This window comes from Octopus bimaculoides, chromosome 29 (assembly GCF_046866305.1).
Source record: "Octopus bimaculoides isolate indiv1 chromosome 29, ASM4686630v1, whole genome shotgun sequence".
Classification (NCBI taxonomy): domain Eukaryota; kingdom Metazoa; phylum Mollusca; class Cephalopoda; order Octopoda; family Octopodidae; genus Octopus; species Octopus bimaculoides.
The window spans coordinates 19,245,299-19,267,540 of NC_142956.1; the positions used below are offsets into that span (position 1 = coordinate 19,245,299).

At 36.1% G+C, this 22,242-nt stretch overlaps 4 protein-coding genes across 8 annotated transcripts; all 4 read left to right on the forward strand.

The window, feature by feature from the left end:
- The first annotated feature begins 45 nt into the window (after positions 1-45).
- On the forward strand, positions 46-4,766 carry LOC149130425 (uncharacterized). The gene is made up of 2 exons (XM_089345101.1): positions 46-1,057; positions 1,903-4,766. The coding sequence occupies exon 2, from the start codon at positions 2,297-2,299 to the stop codon at positions 3,383-3,385; it is 1,089 nt and encodes a 362-aa protein (XP_089201227.1). The 5' UTR covers positions 46-1,057; positions 1,903-2,296; the 3' UTR covers positions 3,386-4,766.
- A 141-nt stretch (positions 4,767-4,907) lies between these two features.
- LOC106880328 (uncharacterized) lies at positions 4,908-11,018 on the forward strand. Of its 4 annotated transcripts, none has more exons than XM_089345081.1 (3): positions 4,908-5,309; positions 6,308-6,761; positions 8,569-11,018. In XM_089345081.1, exon 3 carries the CDS (start codon positions 8,962-8,964, stop codon positions 10,276-10,278), a length of 1,317 nt encoding a protein of 438 aa, XP_089201207.1. In that variant the 5' UTR covers positions 4,908-5,309; positions 6,308-6,761; positions 8,569-8,961; the 3' UTR covers positions 10,279-11,018. The 4 variants fall into 4 exon arrangements, with proteins under 4 accessions (XP_089201207.1, XP_089201208.1, XP_052833994.2 ...); XM_089345082.1 differs by having other exon boundaries at positions 6,340-6,761; XM_052978034.2 differs by lacking the exon at positions 6,308-6,761.
- A 400-nt stretch (positions 11,019-11,418) lies between these two features.
- Positions 11,419-15,338, forward strand: LOC149130426 (uncharacterized). The gene is made up of 2 exons (XM_089345105.1): positions 11,419-12,195; positions 13,192-15,338. The coding sequence occupies exon 2, from the start codon at positions 13,813-13,815 to the stop codon at positions 14,884-14,886; it is 1,074 nt and encodes a 357-aa protein (XP_089201231.1). The 5' UTR covers positions 11,419-12,195; positions 13,192-13,812; the 3' UTR covers positions 14,887-15,338.
- An 813-nt stretch (positions 15,339-16,151) lies between these two features.
- Positions 16,152-22,152, forward strand: LOC106880337 (uncharacterized). 2 transcript variants are annotated; one of them, XM_089345120.1, is made up of 3 exons: positions 16,152-16,299; positions 17,273-18,423; positions 21,027-22,152. In XM_089345120.1, exons 2-3 carry the CDS (start codon positions 17,712-17,714, stop codon positions 21,863-21,865), a joined length of 1,551 nt encoding a protein of 516 aa, XP_089201246.1. In that variant the 5' UTR covers positions 16,152-16,299; positions 17,273-17,711; the 3' UTR covers positions 21,866-22,152. The 2 variants fall into 2 exon arrangements, with proteins under 2 accessions (XP_089201246.1, XP_089201245.1); XM_089345119.1 differs by lacking the exon at positions 17,273-18,423 and having other exon boundaries at positions 20,566-22,152.
- Positions 22,153-22,242: the final 90 nt, after the last annotated feature.

Consider the following 22,242-nt stretch of genomic DNA (forward strand, 5'->3'; position numbering starts at 1 on the left):
ATGATCCCAGGAAAAGTTGTTGATGACAATTACCAACTAAAGTGAGGCTGATTAATACGCACAGGTGTTGCAAATCAAATTTAATCATCGATAAACATCAGCTTGGATGACACTTTACTCAACCGACAGAGGAAGGTGACCGATCAAGCTGATTATGTAAACGGAATTCTTTTCCACCTATTCTTGTCAGAACTTTTTTATACGGATTTTTGATGAATATCACATTAGCTGTTTATTAGGCATTGATAGTGGAGGCGCAATGGCCCAGTGGTTAGGGCAGCGGACTCGCGGTTTCGATTCCCAGACCGAACGTTGTGAGTGTTTATTGAGCAAAAACACCTAAAAGCCCCACGAGGATCCGGGAGGGGATGGTGGCGAACCCTGCTGTACTCTTCCACCACAACTTTCTCTCACTCTTACTTCCTGTTTCTGTTGTGCCTCTAATTCAAAGGGGCCAGCGTTGTCACACTGTGTCACGCCGAATATCCCCGAGAACTACGTTAAGGGTACACGTGTCTGTGGAGTGCTCAGCCACTTGCACGTTAATTTCACGAGCAGGCTGTTCCGTTGATCGGATCAACTGGAACCCTCGACGGAGTGCCAACACAGGCATTGATAAAACGTTGACAAAGATTTTCTTAAATGTTATATTAATAATAGCAATGACGATGCGGGTTTCAAAGTTTGGCCTAGGGTCAGCAATCTTTGATGCGAGTGGGAAGTTGAATACATAGAACTCCGTCTGAACATTTTTCTGAAAAAAGTGAAATAACTGCAGCAATTCAGCTTGGAACAGGATATTACTGTGTTAAATTTTAAAATAATCTGATGAGAATTAGAAAAAAAACTTCAAAGGTAAATTTTCTAACGGAATGGGGCGAAGAAAAATAAAAACTGGAACGAATCCCGACAGTCAGTAGCGCCATCTATTGGAGAATTGAGGAATAGAATTATCTCAACGGAAATAACTTCTACAGCACATCAACATCCGTTCAATTAAATTATATATTAGAGTGATAATTAGCGAGCACTGACTCGTTGTTTTTATCTGAATACGGTAAGTTGACAGAGATTTACTTTAAGGCTGTTATGGTGATAATAATACTACTAATAATAATGTAAATAATAGAATTACGTGAACCTCTCGATGTTAGAGTAATTATTTCGTAACGAAAACATAACAACATCAGGAAAATACATTTCCTCGTCTTAAATAACAACTTCCAAACTGAAATGTTGATCTGTTGTTTATGAAAATCTATGATCGGCTGTTACGTGTTATATAAAGTAAATTAATTTGTAAAATGAGAGTAATGTGGTATAATTAATTAGTAAAATGAGAGGAAACCGATTGAATTATACCTTATTTATGTTCTGTTGTTTATGAGGCATTGATAAAACGTTAAGTTGACGAAAATGTTAATGATTATGATGATGGTTTCAGATTTTGGCCCGGGACCAGAAGTTGTGCAGATAAAAAATATATACAAAATAAATGAAGTATGCAAAAAATTAGGAAGAATTATTTATTTTTGAATGGTTAATACTAACACATAGAATAAACTGGAGACGGGCATTTGCGAACATTTAACTAACTTGTCGGACGATACAAGTGGTGGTAATTTGCTTTGATGAATTAGGTATTGTTAATGAAACGGGGAGTCCAACTATATCGTCTGCAAATTGTGAGACCGATTCACAATCTGTTTCTTGAAATTCAAGAAATGTGGAGTCAGTAATTTGGACAGTATTCAACTTTTGGAAGCACATAGCCACTGCCTCAATGAACTCCGACCCCTGCCAACATTGAATGGATGACAGTGTTGAAGTACAATTTGCAATATTGAATTACTGTATCGTTTAACTATCCTCTTTATCTCGATGTTTCTTTTCTTATTTCAGAATATCACATCATGTTGACACACAGGAAATTTCTTCATTCAGATGTGCCTTTCATATTTTTATTTTGTTTCATCAACCAAGGGAAGAAGATGTATTTAGCAGGAGCATTCATCGATGCATCGAAATTTATATGAATACATTCTATGACAACAGTAAAACATTGTTCTTGTCTTCACTGTTTGGAACATGAAGGTGATTGCTTTACAGGTTAATTACGGTCGGATAACTTTACAAAGGAGCTGAAAATTTTCACCTGCTGATTTGGATATCAAGTAAGATCACAGATGAAAGAAACACAGCTTTAAATTCTTTTCTAGAAATAGTGACTGAACTGAACTCAAACATGTTTATGGACATGAAGGAAACATTGTGATGTGTAAAATATTCCCTCATAATGAATAATTCAACTAAACTAAAAGACCCAGATACAAGAGAGAAACAATATTCCTGTGATAACTGTGGTAAATCATTCTCTTATAATAGTCGCAGACATGGCCATACTGGAGAAAAACCATATCGCTGCGATATGTGTGATGAATCATTTTTTGAAAATAGCACTTTGACTGAAGACAAACAAACACAAACAGGAAAAAGGCCATATCATTTTGATATCTGTGGTAAATCGTTTTCTCAAAGGAGTAACTTGACCCAACACAAACATACACACACAGGAGAAGAGCCATGTCATTGTGATATCTGTGGTAAATCATTCTCTTATAGGAGGAACTTGTCTCATCACAAGCGTACACATACAGGAGAAAAGCCATATCATTGTGATATTTGTGGTAAATCATTCACTCGAAGGACTACTTTAACTGAACACAAACGTACACATACAGGAGAAGAGCCATATCGTTGTGATATCTGTGGTAAGTCATTTTCGTGTAGGAGTAATTTGATTCAACACAAACGTATACACACAGGAGAAAAGCCATACCATTGTGACATATGTGGTAGGTCATTCGCGTGTAGCAATAACTTGACTAAACACGAGTATACACATGCAAGAGAAAGGCCATATGATTGTAATATCTGTGGTAAATCATTTTCTCAAAGGAGTAACTTGACCCAACACAAACATACACATACAGGAGAAAAGCCATATCATTGTGATATTTGTGGTAAATCATTCTCTTATGGAAGTAACTTGACTAACCACAATCTTACACATACAGGAGAGAAGCCACATCATTGTGATATCTGTGGTAAATCATTTTCTCAAAGGAGTAACTTGACCCAACACAAACATACACATACAGGAGAGAAGCCACATCATTGTGATATCTGTGGTAAAGCATTCTCTCAAAAGGGTCACTTGACTGATCACAGATACATTCATACAGGGGAAAAACCATATCAGTGTCATGTCTGTGGTAAATCATTCTCTTACAGGAGGAACTTCACCCAACACAAGTGTACACAGGAGAAAAGCCATATTATTGTGATATCTGTGGTAAATCATTTTCTAAAAGGTATCACTTGACTAAACACAAGCGCCGTAAAAGCCCATGTAATTTGTGCACCTGTGTAATTGACACAGGTGATTTTTCAGGATATAATTTCTTCAAAAAATGTTTCACTTATGTAAAATTTGCACCTTAAGAATTGCCAAATGGCTAGGATAAAAGATTTTCTGTTTAGTTGTATTTAGCATAATTTCACTTACTTGTGATTAGATTGAATTAAATTTTCACGAAATAAAAATAATTTCTGTTTAACAGGTATCACATTGAAAGCTATTAAATTACAAAGTGTTTGTGTTGTTTATAATAAACTTTATTCCATATTTCTTGCCCACAAGAAATTATGTCCGATCGTTAACATACTGCTGTATCTCTTATCAAATGATGATCACATGAAAAGTTGTTGATGAGAATTACCTTTATCTTTAGTTTTTGGTACATTTCTCTTTGAGATTTATAATGAAAGACAAACCACACAAACATGGAAAAATAGACATTGATATGTAGATTATGTTGGAATGATATACATAGAAATTAGTTTTAAACATTCCTTGAGAATCAAGACACATCACCATGTAAGAACACCCAAGAATTGACTAGGTACAAACACAACTTGCAGTAAAAGGAAACAACTTTGTAGACTTGAAGTGCTTTTAAGAAACCATAAATATGCAAGGACCAAATCCAATTTATAATCATCACCGCATTTCAGCAGGGGTCCATGTTGTCGGATTCATGTTAACTATTTTACATATATCATCAACAACATCATTTAACATCTCTCTTCCATGCTAGCATCTATAGACTGGTTTCAAAGAAGCTGGTAAGACAGGAGACTGCACCAAGCATGACTATCTGCTGTAACAGGGTTTCTACAATTGGATATTGACAATGTGTGACGCTTATAAATGATTGTCATAGAAGAAATATTTCTTTCCAGTATTCTGTGTGAACATGTTTGAACTTGGTGGAATATCGCTTCACTTGGAAACAGTATTCAAACTGGGGAAAAACTACATCAATATAATATCGAATTCATCTTCTCTCCCACTTTATCATCCCATGAGTGATGTACTTGGTTTAGCTGCCAGCATCAATTCTGTTTGAATTGAACAATAAAAGAAGAGTTTTTAGCAATTGAAGTGTGGAAATTTTGGTAATTGTAGCCAATCGTAAGCCACAGGCACTTTCGTACCTGTTTCCATAGTAAGAAGTGGAACATGTGGGATCTTTTGTCTGTGAGAAAGCATCTGTTGACAAATATATTGAAACAAATTGTTTTACCTGTCTGTTCATAGTTGAGCATATGAACTTATAAACTGGGTTTTTTTAAAATATTTCATTTGTAAGGTGTTGTTCGCCGCATTTGCTTTAAACGAATATTAAATGCATACTAATGTTTACTAGTTTCTTTTTGTCATTGAGGTGGTTGTGAGGTGTGCTAAAAATAGCAGTTACTAACATTTTATCAATAACTCTTTTAAGTTCGTGCTATCGCATTAAATGCATACTGAATGTGTCAAACTACAAAACACATGCTGTTAATAAATATTGATAACACGTGCTATTTTAAGGAAGCTGACAAAATGTGCAGCCATGCATAAAATGACAGCTTCCAAATTAGGTTTCCTTATTGCTTGAAAATGATCAGAATTTAAGCCTTTTTAAAAACATTTTTCTAAAAGAAAGTGAAAGAATTCTAACAACTCGGCTTGGAAAAGGATATTACTGTGTTAAATTTTAATATAATCTAATGAGAATTTGAAAAAGAACTTGAAAGGTAAATTTGCTGACAGAATGGGACAAAGAAAAGCACTGAAACGAATCCAGCCAGTCAGTAGAGCCATCTATTGGAGAATTAAAGAATAGAATTATCGCAAGGGAAATAACTTCTACAGCACATCAACATCCGTTCCATTAAACTCCATGTTATATGAGAATACGGTAAGTTGACAAAGATTTACTTTTAAGGCTGTAATGGTGATAATAATGCAAATAATAGAGTTGTGTGAACCTCTCGATGTTACAGTAATTACTTCGAAACGTAAACATAACAATTAAAGACATTTCCTCGTCTTAAATTGTTGGCACTCCGTCGCTTACGACGTCGGGGGTTCCAGTTGATCCGATCAACGGAACAGCCTGCTCGTGAAATTAACGTGCAAGTGGCTGAGCACTCCACAGACACGTGTACCCTTAACGTAGTTCTCGGGGAGATTCAGCGTGACACAGTGTGTCAAGGCTGACCCTTTGAATTACAGGCACAACAGAAACAGGAAGTAAGAGTGAGAGAAAGTTGTGGTTCGCCACCATCCCCTGCCGGAGCCTCGTGGAGCTTTTAGGTGTTTTTGCTCAATAAACACTCACAACGCCCGGTCTGGGAATCGAAACCGCGAGTCCGCTACCCTAACCATTGGGCCATTGCGCTTCCACTCGTCTTAAATAACAACTTCCAAACAGGAATATTGTTGTTGTTTATGAAAACCTGTGATCGAACGTAACATGTCATACAAAGTATGTTAACATATATTGATAACGTCAAATTTTCTGGAAAAAGTGAATTGACTTCAGCAATTCAACTCGGTATACGATATTACTGTGCTAAATTTTAAAATAATCTGGTGAGAATTTGAAAAAAAACTTCAAGGTAAATTTGGTGACAGAATGGGACAAAGAAAAACACTGGAATGAATGCAGCCGGTCAGTTGAGTTACCTATGAGAGAATTGGAAGAGTAGAATTATCTCAAGGGAAATTACTTCTGCAACGCACCAACCTCCGTTCAATTAAATTATATCGGTTCATCCCTTATGTTCTGTCCGATTTTACCGTTTTTTTTAAAGAATTGAATGAAATTTAGTTGCATTTTAGAATGTCTAATGGAATAAAAAAATATTTTTATGCATTTGTGTACATTTAAAGTAACTAAATATTATTTTACAGAATAATAGAATTAAAATTTCTTTGATTAAAAGCCTTTCTAACATGGAAGTGTCTAAAAAGCATTTGAGGCACATAATGCTTTATGAGTACAGAAAAGGAAACTCTGCCGCCGAAGTGACTCGAAACATACACTCAGTTTATGGGAAAGAATGCTTGAATGAAAGAACTTGCAGAAGATGGTTTGCAAAATTCAGAAGTGGAGATTTCAGTCTTGATGATGAAGATCGAACAGGACGTCCAGTTGAGTTTGATGATAAGCTCCTTGAGGCATTACTTGAAGAAAATCCTGCATTATCAGTTGAAGAATTGGCAATAAAGCTTAGTTCAAACCATACAACTGTTCATCGTCATCTTCTACAACTTGGAAAGGTTCCTAAACTTGGAAAATGGGTGCCTCGTAAATTGTAGGGTGATTAGTTACCAACCGCTGTCTCGTTGTTTGTATTTGAATGGGGTAAGTTGACAAAGATCTTCAACACATTAACAGTTATAATACTACTAGTAAAGATAATGGGCGATCTTACGGTACGAGTCCTAAATATCGGCCTTTTCCGTAAAACGTGTCTTCGGCGATCTTTGCGAAAGATCGGCCTTTTCCGTAACACCCACACGATCTTCACTACGGTGTTAGGGTTAGGGTTATAGTGTCAGGGTTACAGTTAGGGACGGAATTCCGTAACCGAAACCCTAAAACATAAAATCTAACCCTAACCCTAAACCCTTCAAAAGAAACCGCGTTCTCTGTATGTCTTTCGTTGTTATGACGTCGTTTCTCTGTTTCTCTCCAACACTTTTTACGGAAAAGGCCGATATTTAGGACTCGTACCGTAATATCGCCATGATAATGTAAATGATATTATTATGTGAACCTCTTGGTGTTACAGTAATTATTTCGAAACGAAAACATAACAACATAAGGAAAATACATTTCCTCATCTTAAATAACTGAAATGTTGTTTGGGAAAACCTATGATCGACTGTAACATGTGTGGTCTTGTCAGCTGCTTGGTCCACAGAGAAGGGACTTCCGGTCAGGCAGGAAAGGGGTCTGGAGACTTAAGTGGCCGATCGAACTCCCTTCCACCGTGTGTGATTGATAGAAGCGAAATAAACAATACACTGACTCACTGGATTATTTTTATGTATGGCGTAACAGGCGTGAAATCGTTCGGGCTTGTCATCGACTTATGAAGGTTCGTTCATTAGTTTCCTTGTTCGTGGCAGCACACGTTGTCAACTATAAATGTGTGGAGTGTAGATAACAAAAGCAATGTCGCGTTTTAAACTTGTGTATAGCCTTGTATATTTATAATGTCCAAGTTATATATGTATGTATGCGGCTAGACTTCCTTCTTAGCTGCTTCACTTGTTTCAGTCACTTGACTGCAGCCATGCTGGAGCACCGCCTTCAGTCGAGCAAATCGACCCCGGGACTTATTCTTTGTAAGCCTAGTACTTATTCTATCGGTCTCTTTTTGCCGAACCACTAAGTTACGGGGACGTAAACACACCAGCATTGGTTGTCAGGCGATGTTGGAGGGACAAACACAGACGCATAAACACACACACACACACATACATACATACATATATATATATATATATATATATATATACAACGGGCTTCTTTCAGTTTCTACCAAATCCACTCATAAGGCTTTGGTCGGCCCAAGGCTATAGTAGAAGACACTTGCCCAAGGTGCCACGCAGTAGGACTGAACCCGGAACCATGTGGTTGGTAAGCAAGCTACTTACCACACAGCCATGTTAAGAAATAAAATAAGAAATTAAAGCAATATTATAACATTACAATAAGCATATTACGAAATATGACTAATAATTAAGTTTTGAATCCTGGAGCACCCTGTAAAATTGTATGATCCCTTTGAAGTTACAGTAATCCCATAAAACCTTTGAGAAATATGCTTCCTCGACGTAAATATATCAATCGCTGAGTTTTTTGAAAGGTATGAGGAAACAAATTTAGGGTGTAGCACATTTATGTTGTTATGCCAGACTTTCGATGATTCAGTGAACTCCGACCCCTGCAAACATTTAATGAATGTTAGTGTTGATGTTATAGTAGAATGTATAGCAAAAGATATGGTTGATGTAGCATTTAAAGATAGGTGTTTTCACAACATCGAAGTAAAACAATGAAGAAAGCATCGGATTGTAAACATTGAATGGATGACTGTGGTGATGTAAAATTTGCCATGTCAATTATCCTCTTTATCTCGATGTTTCTTTTCTTATTTCAGAATATCACATCATGTTGACACACAAGAGATTTCTTCATTCAGATGTGCCTTTCATAGTTTTATCTCATCTCATCAACTAACGGAAGACGATATATTTATCAGGAGCATTCATCAATAGATCAAAATTTCTATGAATACATTCTATGACAACAGTAAAACATCGTTCTTGTCTTCACTGTTTGGAACGTAGAGAAGGTGATTGCTTCACAGGTTAATTAAAGTTGGATAACTTTACAAAAGAGTTAAAAATTTTCACCTGCTGATTTGGATATTAAGTAAGTTCATAACTTTAAATTGTCTTCTAGGAATAGTCGCTAAACTGAAGACAAACATGTTTATAGACATGAAAGAAACATTATTATTGTGATATGTATAATAAATTATTCTCTCATAATGAATAATCTAACTAAACGGAAAAACCCTGATACAAGAGAGAAACCATATTCCTGTGATATCTGTGGTAAATCATTCTCTCATAATTGTTATTTGACTAGTCACAGACGTACCCATACTGGAGAAAGACCATATCACTGTGATATATGTGATAAATCATTTTTTGCAAATACTACTTTAACTCAGCACAAACAAACACATACAGGAGAAAAGCCATATCATTGTGATATCTGTGATAAATCATTCTTTCAAAGGAGTAACTTGACTAAGCACAAACGTACGCATACTGGAGAAAAGCCCTATCAGTGTGATATCTGTGGTAAATCATTCTCCCGAAAGATTAGCATGACTCAACACAAATATATGCATACAGGAGAAAAGCCATATCAATGTGATATCTGTGGTAAATCATTCTCTCGACGGAGTAACTTGACTCAACACAAGCATACACATACAGGAGAAAAGCCATATCATTGTGATATCTGTGGTAAATCATTTTCTCAAACGAGTAGCATGATTCAACACAAACATACGCATACAGGAGAGAAGCCATATCATTGTAATATTTGTGGTAAATTATTCTCTCAAAGGAGTGGTATAACTAAACACAAACATATGCATACAGGAGAAAAACCATATCATTGTGATATCTGTGGTAAATCATATTCTGCAAGTAGCATTTTAAGTAGTCACAAACGTATTCATACAGGAGAGAAGCCATATCGTTGTGATATCTGTGGTATATCATTCCCTGAAAGGAATAGCTTGACTCAACACAAGCATACACATACAGGAGAAAAGCCATATCATTGTGATATCTGTGATAAATCATTCTCTCAAAGAAGTAACTTGAATAAACACAAGCATACACATACAAGAGAAAAACCCCATCATTGTGATATCTGTGGTAAATCATTTTCTCAAAGGAGTAACTTGACCCAACACAAACATACACATACAGGAGAAAAGCCATATCATTGTGATATCTGTGGTAAATCATTCTCTTATGGAAGTAACTTGACTAAGCACAAACATACACATACAGGAGAAAAGCCACATCATTGTGATATCTGTGGTAAAGCATTCTCTCAAAAGGGTCACTTGACTGATCACAGATACATTCATACAGGGGAAAAACCATATCAGTGTCATGTCTGTGGTAAATCATTCTCTGACAGGAGGAACTTGACTCAACACAAGCGTACACATACAGGAGAAAAGCCATTTCATTGTGACATCTGTGGTAAATCATTTTCTAAAAGGTATCACTTGAGTAAACACAAGTGCCGTAAAAGCCCATGTAATTGGAACAGGTGATTTTTAGGATAAAATTTGTTAAAAAAACGTCTTCTACTTATGTAAAATTCGCACCTAAAACATTTGAGAATTACCAATAAAGCCAGGAAAAAAAGATTTTCAAATTCGTTGTATTGAGCATAATTTCACTTACTTCTGATTAGATGTAATTAAATTTTCATTATTTTAATGTAATTTCTGTTTAACAGGTATCACATTGAAAGCTATTGAATTACAAAGTGTTTGTGTTGTTTATAATAAACTTTATTTTACATCTCTCAAAAACAGAACTGACAGACTACAGAAGCAACTTTGTAGACTTCAAGTGCTTTTAAGATACCATAGATTTGCAAGTCCCAAATCCAATTTGTGATCATCACCCCATCCCAGCTTGGGTCCCATGTTAACTGATTTACATATATCTCCATCATCGTTTAATGTCTCTCTTCCATGCTAGCATGTATAGGCTCGTTTGAAAGAAGCTGGTAAGACAGGGGACTGCACCAAGCAGTAATTTGTTGGGAAAATCTTGAGATGGGGAGGGGACTTTCGGAAAATACCCAAGATCTGAATTTTCCCTCGTTATATTCCGAAATCACATTCAACTTTCTACAGATACCCTAGTGTAGTACTTCTACCCTATGTAATGTTTATTTATACCCACTTTCAATAATTTTTTATGTTTTGGCCTCAATTTTGCTTTATTTTTATCTTCAATTCATCTTTTATCAATAAATGCCTCATAAACAACAGGACATTAATTAATGTTGCATTCTTCAATCGGTTTCCTCTCATTTAACTAATTAATCATGCCACATTACTCTTATTTCACAAATTAATTTACTTTGTATGACATGTTACATTCGATCACAGGTTTTCATAAACAACATCAACATTGCTGTTTGGAAGTTGTTATTTATGACGAGTGGAGGCGCAATGGCCCAGTGGTTAGGGTAGCGGACTTGCGGTCATAGGATCGCGGTTTCGATTCTCAGACCGAGCGTTGTGAGTGTTTATTGAGCGAAAACACCTAAAGCTCCACGAGGCTCCGGCAGGGGATGGTGGCGAACCCTGATGTACTCTTCCACCACAACTTTCTCTCACTCTTACTTCCTATTTCTGTTGTACCTGTAATTCAAAGAGTCAGCCTTGTCACACTGTGTCACGCTGAATCTCCCCGAGAACTATGTTAAGGGTACACGTGTCTGTGGAGTGCTCAGCCACTTGCACGTTAATTTCACGAGCAGGCTGTTCCGTTGATCGGATCAACTGGAAACCTCGACGGAGTGCCAACACTCGGTTCGCAACGCAGCGGGAAATGGGAAGGGCGACCACGATCAGTACTCCGAGTAATGTCTCAGTGGATGGAATGCCGCATCACGTGTTGGACATTCGAAGTGTGATGACGAAGAAGAGGAAAAGGCCGGTCCCGTGACACTAGATAGATCTCAAAGTAAACGTTGGTATCTCTGTCAACTGAATGAACAATTACGAAACGGAGGAGAGAAACAGAGATCAAAGAGTATATGTGCAGGAACGGTAATAACCAGGACGGAAAGGGAAGTGAAGTCACAAATCGACCGGAAGTGGATCTACGACTACTTCAGAAAGTCACAGGTAGAAGATAGCACCTTCGTTAAGAGGACTGCGATCAGGTGAAGGCGTATGCTGGAAGAGGTGGTAGGGAAGAATGAGTATAATTTGTTAAAATAATCTGGTGAGAATTTTAAAAAACTTGAAGAGGAAGTTGCTGACAGAATGAGACAAAGGAAAACACTGGAACGAACCAAAATGATCAGTGCCATCTATTGGCGAATCAATGAAATTCAGTCATATCAAGGGAAACAACTTTTACAACACATCATTCTCGGTCCAATTAAATTATTAATTAAGGTGATTAATTACAGATCATTGGCTCGATGTTTATATCTGAATACGGTAAGTTGACAAAGATTTACTTTAAGGCTGTTATGGTGTTAATATTACTAATAATAATAATGTAAATAATAGAATTATGTGAACCTCTAGATTGTAAATTAATTATTTTTCGATGCGAAAATATAACAATATTAGAAAAATATATTTCTTTGGCTTAAATAAATTCCAAACTGAAACGGTGATCTGTTGTTTATGAAGACCAATGATATAAAGGAAATTAATTTATAAAATGAGAGTAATGTGGCATAATTAATTAGTAAAATGAAAGGAAACCGATCGAAGAATAACCACATTGATTCATTGATAAAATGGTAAGGTGACAAAAATTTCCTTTTAAGGTGATATTAGTTATTTTGGCTCATGACCAGCACTTTTTGAGCCGAGCGGAACGTTGATTACATGAAACCAGATATTTCCCGAAAGGGGTCAATGATGATGATAATCTTTTGTACTATAAGTCTTTCAATGCATCAGGGAACTACAACGCATGCCAGTATGGACATTAAATTAATGACAGTTGTTGGCACTCCGTCGCTTACGACGACGAGGGTTCCAGTTGATCCGATCAACGGAACAGCCTGCTCGTGAAATTAACGTGCAAGTGGCTGAGCACTCCACAGACACGTGTACCCTTAACGTAGTTCTCGGGGAGATTCAGCGTGACACAGAGTGTGACAAGGCTGGCCCTTTGAATTACAGGTACAACAGAAACAGGAAGTAAGAGTGAGAGAAAGTTGTGGTGGAAGAGTACAGCAGGGTTCGCCATCATCCCCTGCTGGAGCCTCGTAGAGCTTTAGGTGTTTTCGCTCAATAGACCCTCACAACGCCCGGTCTGGGAATCGAAACCACGATCATATGACCGCGAGTACGCTGCCCTAACCACCGGGCCATTGCGCCCCCACTGGATGACAGTATTAATGTTGTAAAATTTGCAATGTTGAATTACGGTATCATTTAACTATCCTTTTTATCTTGATGTTTCTTTCTCAATTTCAGAATATCACATCATGTTGACATACAGGAAATTTCATTGAGATGTGCCTCTGATATGTTTATCAACTAAAGGGAGACGATATATTTATAAGGAGCATTCATCAATACATCAACCTCTTTATATAAATAATCATCTATGACAAACAACAGTGAAATATTTTTCTTGTCTTCACTGTCTGGAATGTAGAGAAGGTGATTGCTTTACAAGCTTGGATAACTTTATGAAAGATTTGACAGTTTTCACCGGCTGATTTAGATATTAAATAAGATCACAGATGAAAGAAAGATAGCATTAAATTATTCTCTGAAAATAGTGACTCAACTGAACACAAACATATTCATGGAAATGAAACAAACAATGTCTTTGTGATATAAATGACAAATTATTCTCTCATAATGAATCATTTAACTAAACCAAAAAACTCTGATACAAGAGAGAAACTATATTCCTTTGATGTCTGTGGCAAATCATTCGCGGAGGAGTGACTAATCACAAAAGTACACATACAGGAGATAAGCCATATCATTGCAATATCTGTGGTAAATCATTCTCTTGTAGTAGTCACAGATGTTTTCATACCATGGAAAAATCATATCACTTATATACGTGACAAGTTATTTTCTATGATATATGTCATAAATAACAATATCACTCAACACAAACACATTCATACAGGAGAGAAACGATATCATTGTAATATCTGTGGTGAATCATTTGCAGCACCTGGTAGCTTGAAAATGCATAAACGTATTAATACAGATAAGAAACCATATCGTTGTGATATCTGTGGTAAATTATTCTCTTGTAATAGTCATTTGACTAGGCACAGGCATATTCATACTGGGGAAAAACCATATCAGTGTGATACCTGTGGTAAATCATTTTCTGAAAATAGCGCTTTAACTAGTCACAAACGTATTCATACAGGAGAGAAGCCATATCATTGTGATACTTGTGGGAAATCATTTTTTGAAAATAGTCACTTGACTCATCACAAACACATTCATACAGGGGAAAAACCATATCACTGTGATATATGTGGTAAAGCATTCTCTCAAAATTGTATTTTAACTAGTCACAAGCGTATTCATACAGGAGAAAAGCCATATCATTGTAATACCTGTGGTAAATCATTCTCTCAAAATAGTCATTTGACTAATCACAAACGCATCCATACGGGAGAGAAGCCGTATCAGTGTGATATCTGTGGTAAAACATTTTCTGAAAGTAATGTTTTAACTCGTCACGGTCGTATTCACACAGGAGAGAAACCATATCACTGTATTATCTGTGGTAACTCATTCTCTCAAATGAGTTCTTTAACTAGGCACACACGGACACATACAGGTGAGAAGCCATATCACTGTGATATCTGTGGTAAATCATTCTCTTCCAATAGTCTCTTAACTATTCACAAACGCATTCATACAGGAGAGAAGCCATATCATTGTGATATATGTGGTAAATCATTTTCTGAAAATAGTGTTTTAACTTGTCACAATCGTATTCATACAGGAGAGAAGCCATATCACTGTGATATCTGTGGTAAATCATTCTCCTGTAATAGTCATTTCACTAACCACAAACGTATTCATACAGGAGAGAAGCCATATCACTGTATTATCTGTGGCAAATCATTCTCTCAAATAAGTGTCTTAACTAAACACAAACGGACACATACAGGAGAGAAGCCATAAGCCTGCAATATCTGTGGTATTTCATTTTCTGAAAAAATAAACATTTTCATATCAGAGAGAAACTACTATGTCATGGTTACATCTGTGGTAAATCTTGCTCTCATAGACCTAACTTAACTGTACATGAAAGAATTCATACAGGAAAGAAGCCATCATTGTGTGACACCTGTGGTACATCATTCTCTCAAAAAATCCATATGCATATATATGTGGGTATTCACCCACAAGTGTAACTGTATCAAAGTCAAATTTTATTTCATGACAACAAATTACATTATTTTGTCTTTTAAAAAATCAGAGTTTCATTTCCCTTGTTAACTTTGATATCACCAACTTCAATCCCATGAATGTAAAAGTATTGACTCTGAGATAACTTGATTACTGAAAATGCCTGTGGTTGGACTTCGAGAAATTTGTTGATAAAGAATAACGAATAAAAAGTTATACTGTAACTATTTTGTGTTTGTTTTGTTAATCTATATCTAGACACTGCCTCCTCTATATCTTAAATATCTCAACTGGTACAAAGTCACACCCCTTCAATACTACTCTCCTCCCTCACAGTTTACTCTTTTACTTGTTTCAGTCATTTGACTGCGGCCATGCTGGAGCACTGCCTTTACTCGAGCAAATCGACCCCAGGACTTATTCTTTGTAAGCCTAGTACTTATTCTATCGGTCTCATCGGTTGTCAAGTGATGTTGGCAGGGACAAACACAGACACACACACATATACATATATATGTATATACGTATATATACGACGGGCTTCTTTCAGTTTCCGTCTACCAAATCCACTCACAAGGCTATGGTTGGCCCGAGGCTATAGCAGAAGACACTTGCCCAAGGTGCCACGCAGTGGGACTGAACCCGGAACTATGTGGTTGGTAAGCAAGCTACTTACCACACAGCCACTCCTACGTGGATGTTTTCAGTCCTACTGTGTGGCACCTTGGACAAGTGTCTTCTACTATAGCCTTGGGCCGACCAAAGCCTTGTGAGTGGATTTGGTAGACGGAAACTGAAAGAAGCCCGTCGTATATATATGTATCTGTCTTTGTCCCCCCCAGAAACGCTTGACAACCGATGCTGGTGTGTTTATGTCCCTGTAATTATAGCGGTTCGGCAAAAAGAGACCGATAGAATAAGTACTAGTCTTACAAAGAATAAGTCCTGGGGTCGATTTTCTCTACTTAAGGCGGCGCTCCAGCATGGCCGCAGTCAAATGACTGAAACAAGTAAAAGAGTAGTTTTTGACAGAATCAGTTAGTAGTGCCATCTATTGGAGGATTGAAGAAATGCAATTATACGAAGGGAAAGAACTTCTACAACTCTTCGGTCTTGGGTCCAACTCGATTATTAATTAGTGTAATTAATTATCGAGCACTGACTCGTTGTTTATATCTGAATACGGTAAGTTGACAAAGATTTACTTTAAGGCTGTTATGGTGATAATAATACTACTAATAATAATGTAAATAATAGAATTACGTGAACCTCTCGATGTTAGAGTAATTATTTCGTAACGAAAACATAACATCAGGAAAATACATTTCCTCGTCTTAAATAACAACTTCCAAACTGAAATATCGATCTCTTGTTTATGGAAACCTATGATTGACTGTTACATGTGATATAAAGGAAATTAACTTGTAAAATGAGTGTGAAGTGGCGTAATTAATTCGTCAAAAGGAAACCGATTGAATAATACCACATTAATTGGCTTTCTTTTGCCTTAGTTAATGTTGTCCTCTTGTTAATGAGACACTGATAAAACTGCAAGTTGACAAAGATTTACTTTACGGTTATAATAATAATTATAGTTATGCTGACGTGGACCAGCGATTTTTGAGATGAGCGAGAGAAGTCGGTTACACAGAACACAGTATTTTGCGACATACATGAAAGGCAAAGTCGCTCTTGGCCGGACTTGAACTTAGGACTTTAGGCCAAAGTAGACTTAGCCTTTAATTCCTTTCGAGGTGAATAAAATAACAACGACAACAACGACGATGATGACCTTTTTAAATTTAGGCACAATTCCTGAAATTTAATGGGAGGGCGTAAGTCGATTCCATGGACCCCCCCCCCCCAGTGCTGCAGTGCTTTTTATTTTATTTACTTCGAAAGGATGAAAGGCAAAGTGAACCTCGGATTAAAATGCTGTTAAGTATTTTGTCCGGCATGCCAACGATTTTCCCAGTATATAATAGAATTATGTGAACTCGAGCTGGCAGAAACGTTAGCACGCTGGGCGAAATGCTTAGCGGTATTTCGTCTGCAGCTACGTTCTGAGTTCAAATTCCGCCGAGATCGACTTTTGAATTTTGAATTACTGTGTCTTTTAACTATCCTCTTCATCTTAATGCTTCTTTTCCTGTTTCAGAATATTACATCCTGTTCACATAAAAGAAATTTCTTCATTCAGATGTGCCTCTGATATTTTTATTAACTTTCATTAACTAAAGGAAGACGATATATTTATAAGGAGCTTTCATCAATACATCAAAGTGTTTATGTAAATGAAATCTGTGAAAAGAAACAGCAAAATATTTCTTCTGGATGTTGGAATTAACAGCAATATTTTCTTGTCTTCGCTGTCTGGAATATAGAAGAGATGATTGTTTTACAGGTTAATTAAACTTGGATAACTTTACAAAAGAGTTGACAGTTTTCATCTGCTGTTTTGGATATCAAGCGAAATCACAGATGAAAGAAGCATAGCATTAAATTATACTCTGAAAATAGCAACACAAATATATTCATAGAAATGAGAAAAATAATATCATTGTAACATAACATGTACGACAAATTATTCTCTCATAATGAATAATTTAACTAAACCCAAAACCTCTGATACAGGGGAGAAGCCATATCATTGTGATGTTTGTTGTAAATCATTCACTGAAGAAAGAGACTTAACTAAACACAAGTGCATTCAGAGAGAAGAGAAGCCATATCGATGTGATGTTTGTGGTAAATCATTCTCTCAAAGTGGTCACTTGACCAGTCACGTACGTACACATACAGGAGAGAAGCCATATCATTGCAATACCTGTGGCAAATCATTCTCCCGTAGTAGTCACTTGACTAGTCACATACGTATTCATACTGGGGAAAAACCATATGACTGTGATATTTGTGGTAAATCATTGTCTTCTAATAGTCACTTGACCAGGCACAAACGTACTCATACTGGGGAAAAACCATATCAGTGTGATATCTGTGGTAAATCATTTTCTGAAAATAGCACTTTATCTAGTCACAAACGTATACACACAGGAGAGAAGCCATATCATTGTGATATCTGTGGTAAATCATTTTCTGAAAATAGTAATTTGACTAATCACAAACGTATTCATACTGGGGAAAAACCATATCAGTGTGATACCTGTGGTAAATTATTTTCTGAATCTGGTCACTTGAAATCACACAAACGTATTCATACAGGTGAGAAGCCATATTATTGTGATATCTGTGGTAAATCATTTTGTCAGAGCAGTGAGTTATCAGTACACAAACGTATTCATACAGGTGGTAAGCCATATCATTGTGATACCTGTGGTAAGTCATTCTCTCAAAAACGCCACTTAATTATACATATGAGGATCCACACACGAGTTTAACCATATGAATATTATAATTTATTACATGACAACAATTATGGCATAGTTTTTTTTTCCTTTTCAAATTTGACATTATCAACTTCAATTTCTTCAATATCAACATCAAATTCATGAATATCAACCTGAATAACGTGTATATTATTCTCTCATAATGAATAATTTAACTAAACCAAAAAAACTCTGATACAGGAGAGAAGCCATATCGTTGTGATGTTTGTTGTAAATCATTCACTGAAGGAAGAGACTTAACTAAACACAAATGCATTCAGAGAGAAGAGAAGCCATATCGATGTGATGTTTGTGGTAAATCGTATATGGAAATAGATCAACACTAAACTAACTTTGGTTTCTAGAGATGATTGTGCTGGATTTTTGAGGAATTTGTGATGGGAGAATAAAGAATAAAAGGTTAAGCTGCCATTGATATTGTCTTTGTTGTGTTTTCATCATCATCATCGTCACCTTGTAACAATTTTTTCCATGCTGGCATGGGCAGGACAGTGTGACATGAGCTGGAAAGCCATAGTGCTGCACTTGTTCCAGTCTGATTCAGCTGGTTTTTTTTTTTTTTTTCCTTTTGGTTGTATGCCCTTCCTAACCCTAACCAGTTTACAATGTGGGCTGTGTGCTTTATATACATAAATATATATGTATGTATACAAAAATAAGAGGAACGACCAGCAAAAGTGGACTCCTATATGCTAGAAATAGATGCCGAATCATCTAACCACGAAGAATATGTTCTTAGTAAAAATTTGTTGTCTCGCTAAATTTTTATTGAGAACATATTCTTCGTGGTTAGATGATTCGGCATCTATTTCTAGCATATAGGAGTCCACTTTTGCTGGTCATTCCTCTTATTTTTGTATGTAATATAATTTTAATCTTTGGATGTTTTTAAATATGCTAGACCACTGGTTTTAATTGATTAATATCAATTTCTACCCTTATTAATAAATTTTATATATGTATGTATGCATACATATATAAAGGACAACAGGTAACATATATTCGTATATACATACATGCAAACATACGTACATATATATATTATATTATCTGCATCAATATGATCCATCTCACCCATTCAAGCCTAGAATAGAAAAGTGTTTGTTAAAATGATGACAATAGTGATGACCTTGTTCAGTAGAGGAACTTTTACACAGGTTACAGAAACTGCTGGAAATAGCAGCCAAATATTTCTGAAATATCAAATTAAGGATATTGAACCATGTAGATGCTTTCAGGCAAATGTTTTGCCCTGGGCCAACTGAAGCCTTGTGAGGGTATTTGGTACATGTAAAGTATATCATTTATACAATTATGTGTATGTTTGTCCTCTTCTCCAACACACAGCGCTCAACTATGGGTGTTAGTCTGTTTATATTTGTGTGACTTAGTGGTAGGGCAAATGGACTTGATAGAATATGTAGCAAACTTAAATATAAGGCGTAGGAGCGGCTGTGTGGTAAGTAGCTTGCTTACCAACCACATGGTTCTGGGTTCAGTCCCACTGCGTGGCACCTTGGGCAAATGTCTTCTACTATTGTCTCGGGCCGACCAAAGCCTGGAATTAACATGCAAATGGCTGAGTACTCCACAGATGACATGTTGACTCTTAACATAGTCATCAGGGAGATATGGCATGACACAGTGTGAGAAAACTAGCCCTTTGAATTACAGGTTAAATTCATTTTTCCTCCCTGAGTGGACTGATGCAAAGTGAAATAAAATAGCTTGGAGACTCGATGCGCCAGTGTGTATCGAACTCACAATTTTACAATCGTGAGTCAAACACCTTAACCACTAAGCCATGCCACTTCACAGGTGAAAGAAAAGAAAAGAAAGAAAAAAGAGAGAAAGAGATAAATTATTAAAGAAATGTAGAACCGATTCATCTATATATAGAATGTTGTAAAAGTTACAATGTCTCAATGGATTCTGACCCATGCAGACATACAAATTATATGGATAAAAGTGTTGGTGTAATATTTGCAATGTTCAATTATTATGTCATTTAACTATAGTCTTACTGCCTTTTTTCCTATTTCAGAATATCATTCCGTGTTGATGCAAAAGAAACTTCTTCATTCAGATGTGCCTCTGATATTTTTATTGACTTTCATCGATTAAAGGAAGACGATATATTTATAAGCCACAATCATCAATGCATCAAACTCTTTATATAAATGAAATCTTTGACGAATAATGGGAAAAAATTTCTTCTGGACAATGCAATTAACAGCAACATTTCTTTGTCTGGAATGTAGAGATGATGATGAATTTACAGGTTAAGTTTGGGTAACTTTACAAAAGAGTTAACCAATTTATATCTTCTGTTTTAGATATTAAGTAAGATCACTGATGAAAGAAACATAACATTTAATTATTCTCTGACGCATTTGAATGCAAACGTTCATATAAATTAAAAAGACACTATCCTTGTGATATGTATAAAAAATTATTCTCTCATAATGAATAATTTAACTAAACCAAAAATCACTGATAGAAGAGAGAAGCCATATCACTGTGATATCTGTGGTAAATCATTTTCTCACAATAGTCTTTTGGCTCGTCACAAACGGGTTCATACAGGAGAGAAGCCATATCATTGTGACATCTGTGGTAAGTCATTCTCTAGAAATGGTCATTTGAGTAGGCACAAACGTAAGCATACTGGTGAAAAACCATATCAGTGTGATATCTGTGGTAAATCATTTTCTGAAAAGAGCACTTTAACCCGTCACAAATTTATTCATACAGGGGAAAAGCCACATTGGTGTGATATCTGTGGTAAATCATTTTCTCAAAGTGGTGACTTGATTAGTCACAAACGTACTCATACAGGTGAGAAGCCATTTCATTGTAATATATGCGGTAAATCATTCTCTGCAGGTGGTGACTTAACTAAACACAACCTTACACATACAGGAGAGAAGCCATATCATTGTGATATTTGCGGTAAAGCATTTTCTGGACATAGCACTTTAAATGGTCACAAACGTATTCATACAGGAGAGAAGCCATATCATTGTGATATCTGTGGTAAATCATTCTCCAGAAATAGTTATTTGACTGGTCACAAACTTATTCATACTGGGGAAAAACCATATCAGTGTGATATATGTGGTAAATCATTTTCCCAGAATTCTACTTTAATTGGGCACAAACGTATTCATACAGGAGAGAAGCCATATCATTGTGATATCTGTGGTGAATCATTCTCTGAAAGTGGCAATTTAACCAGACACAAGCGCATTCATACAGGAGAGAAGCCATATCATTGTGATTTCTGTAGCGAGTCATTCTTTCGAAAAGGCCACTTAAGTAAACATCTGAATATTCATACATAGGTGTGACAGTATCAATATCAAAATTTATTACAAAAAACAACGGTTATGAATATTTTGTCTGCTAAAAGACAGGGTTTATTCCTCTTCAAGCTTGATGTTATCAACTTCAGTTTCATCAATATCAATATGAGATTCATGAAAATCAACCTTAATATCATGTATGTAATTAAATATATCAACACAGCAATGACTTTGATTTCTGAGGATGATTGTGCTGGATTTTTGAGAAATTTGTTCTGAGAGATTAAAGGAATGGGAATAATGAATAAAAGTTTTAAGTGACATTGCTTTTGTCTTTGTTGTGTTTTCATCATCATCGTTATCATCATCCTTTAACATCCATTTTCTTTGCATATTGGCGTGATAGAGCAAGAGAC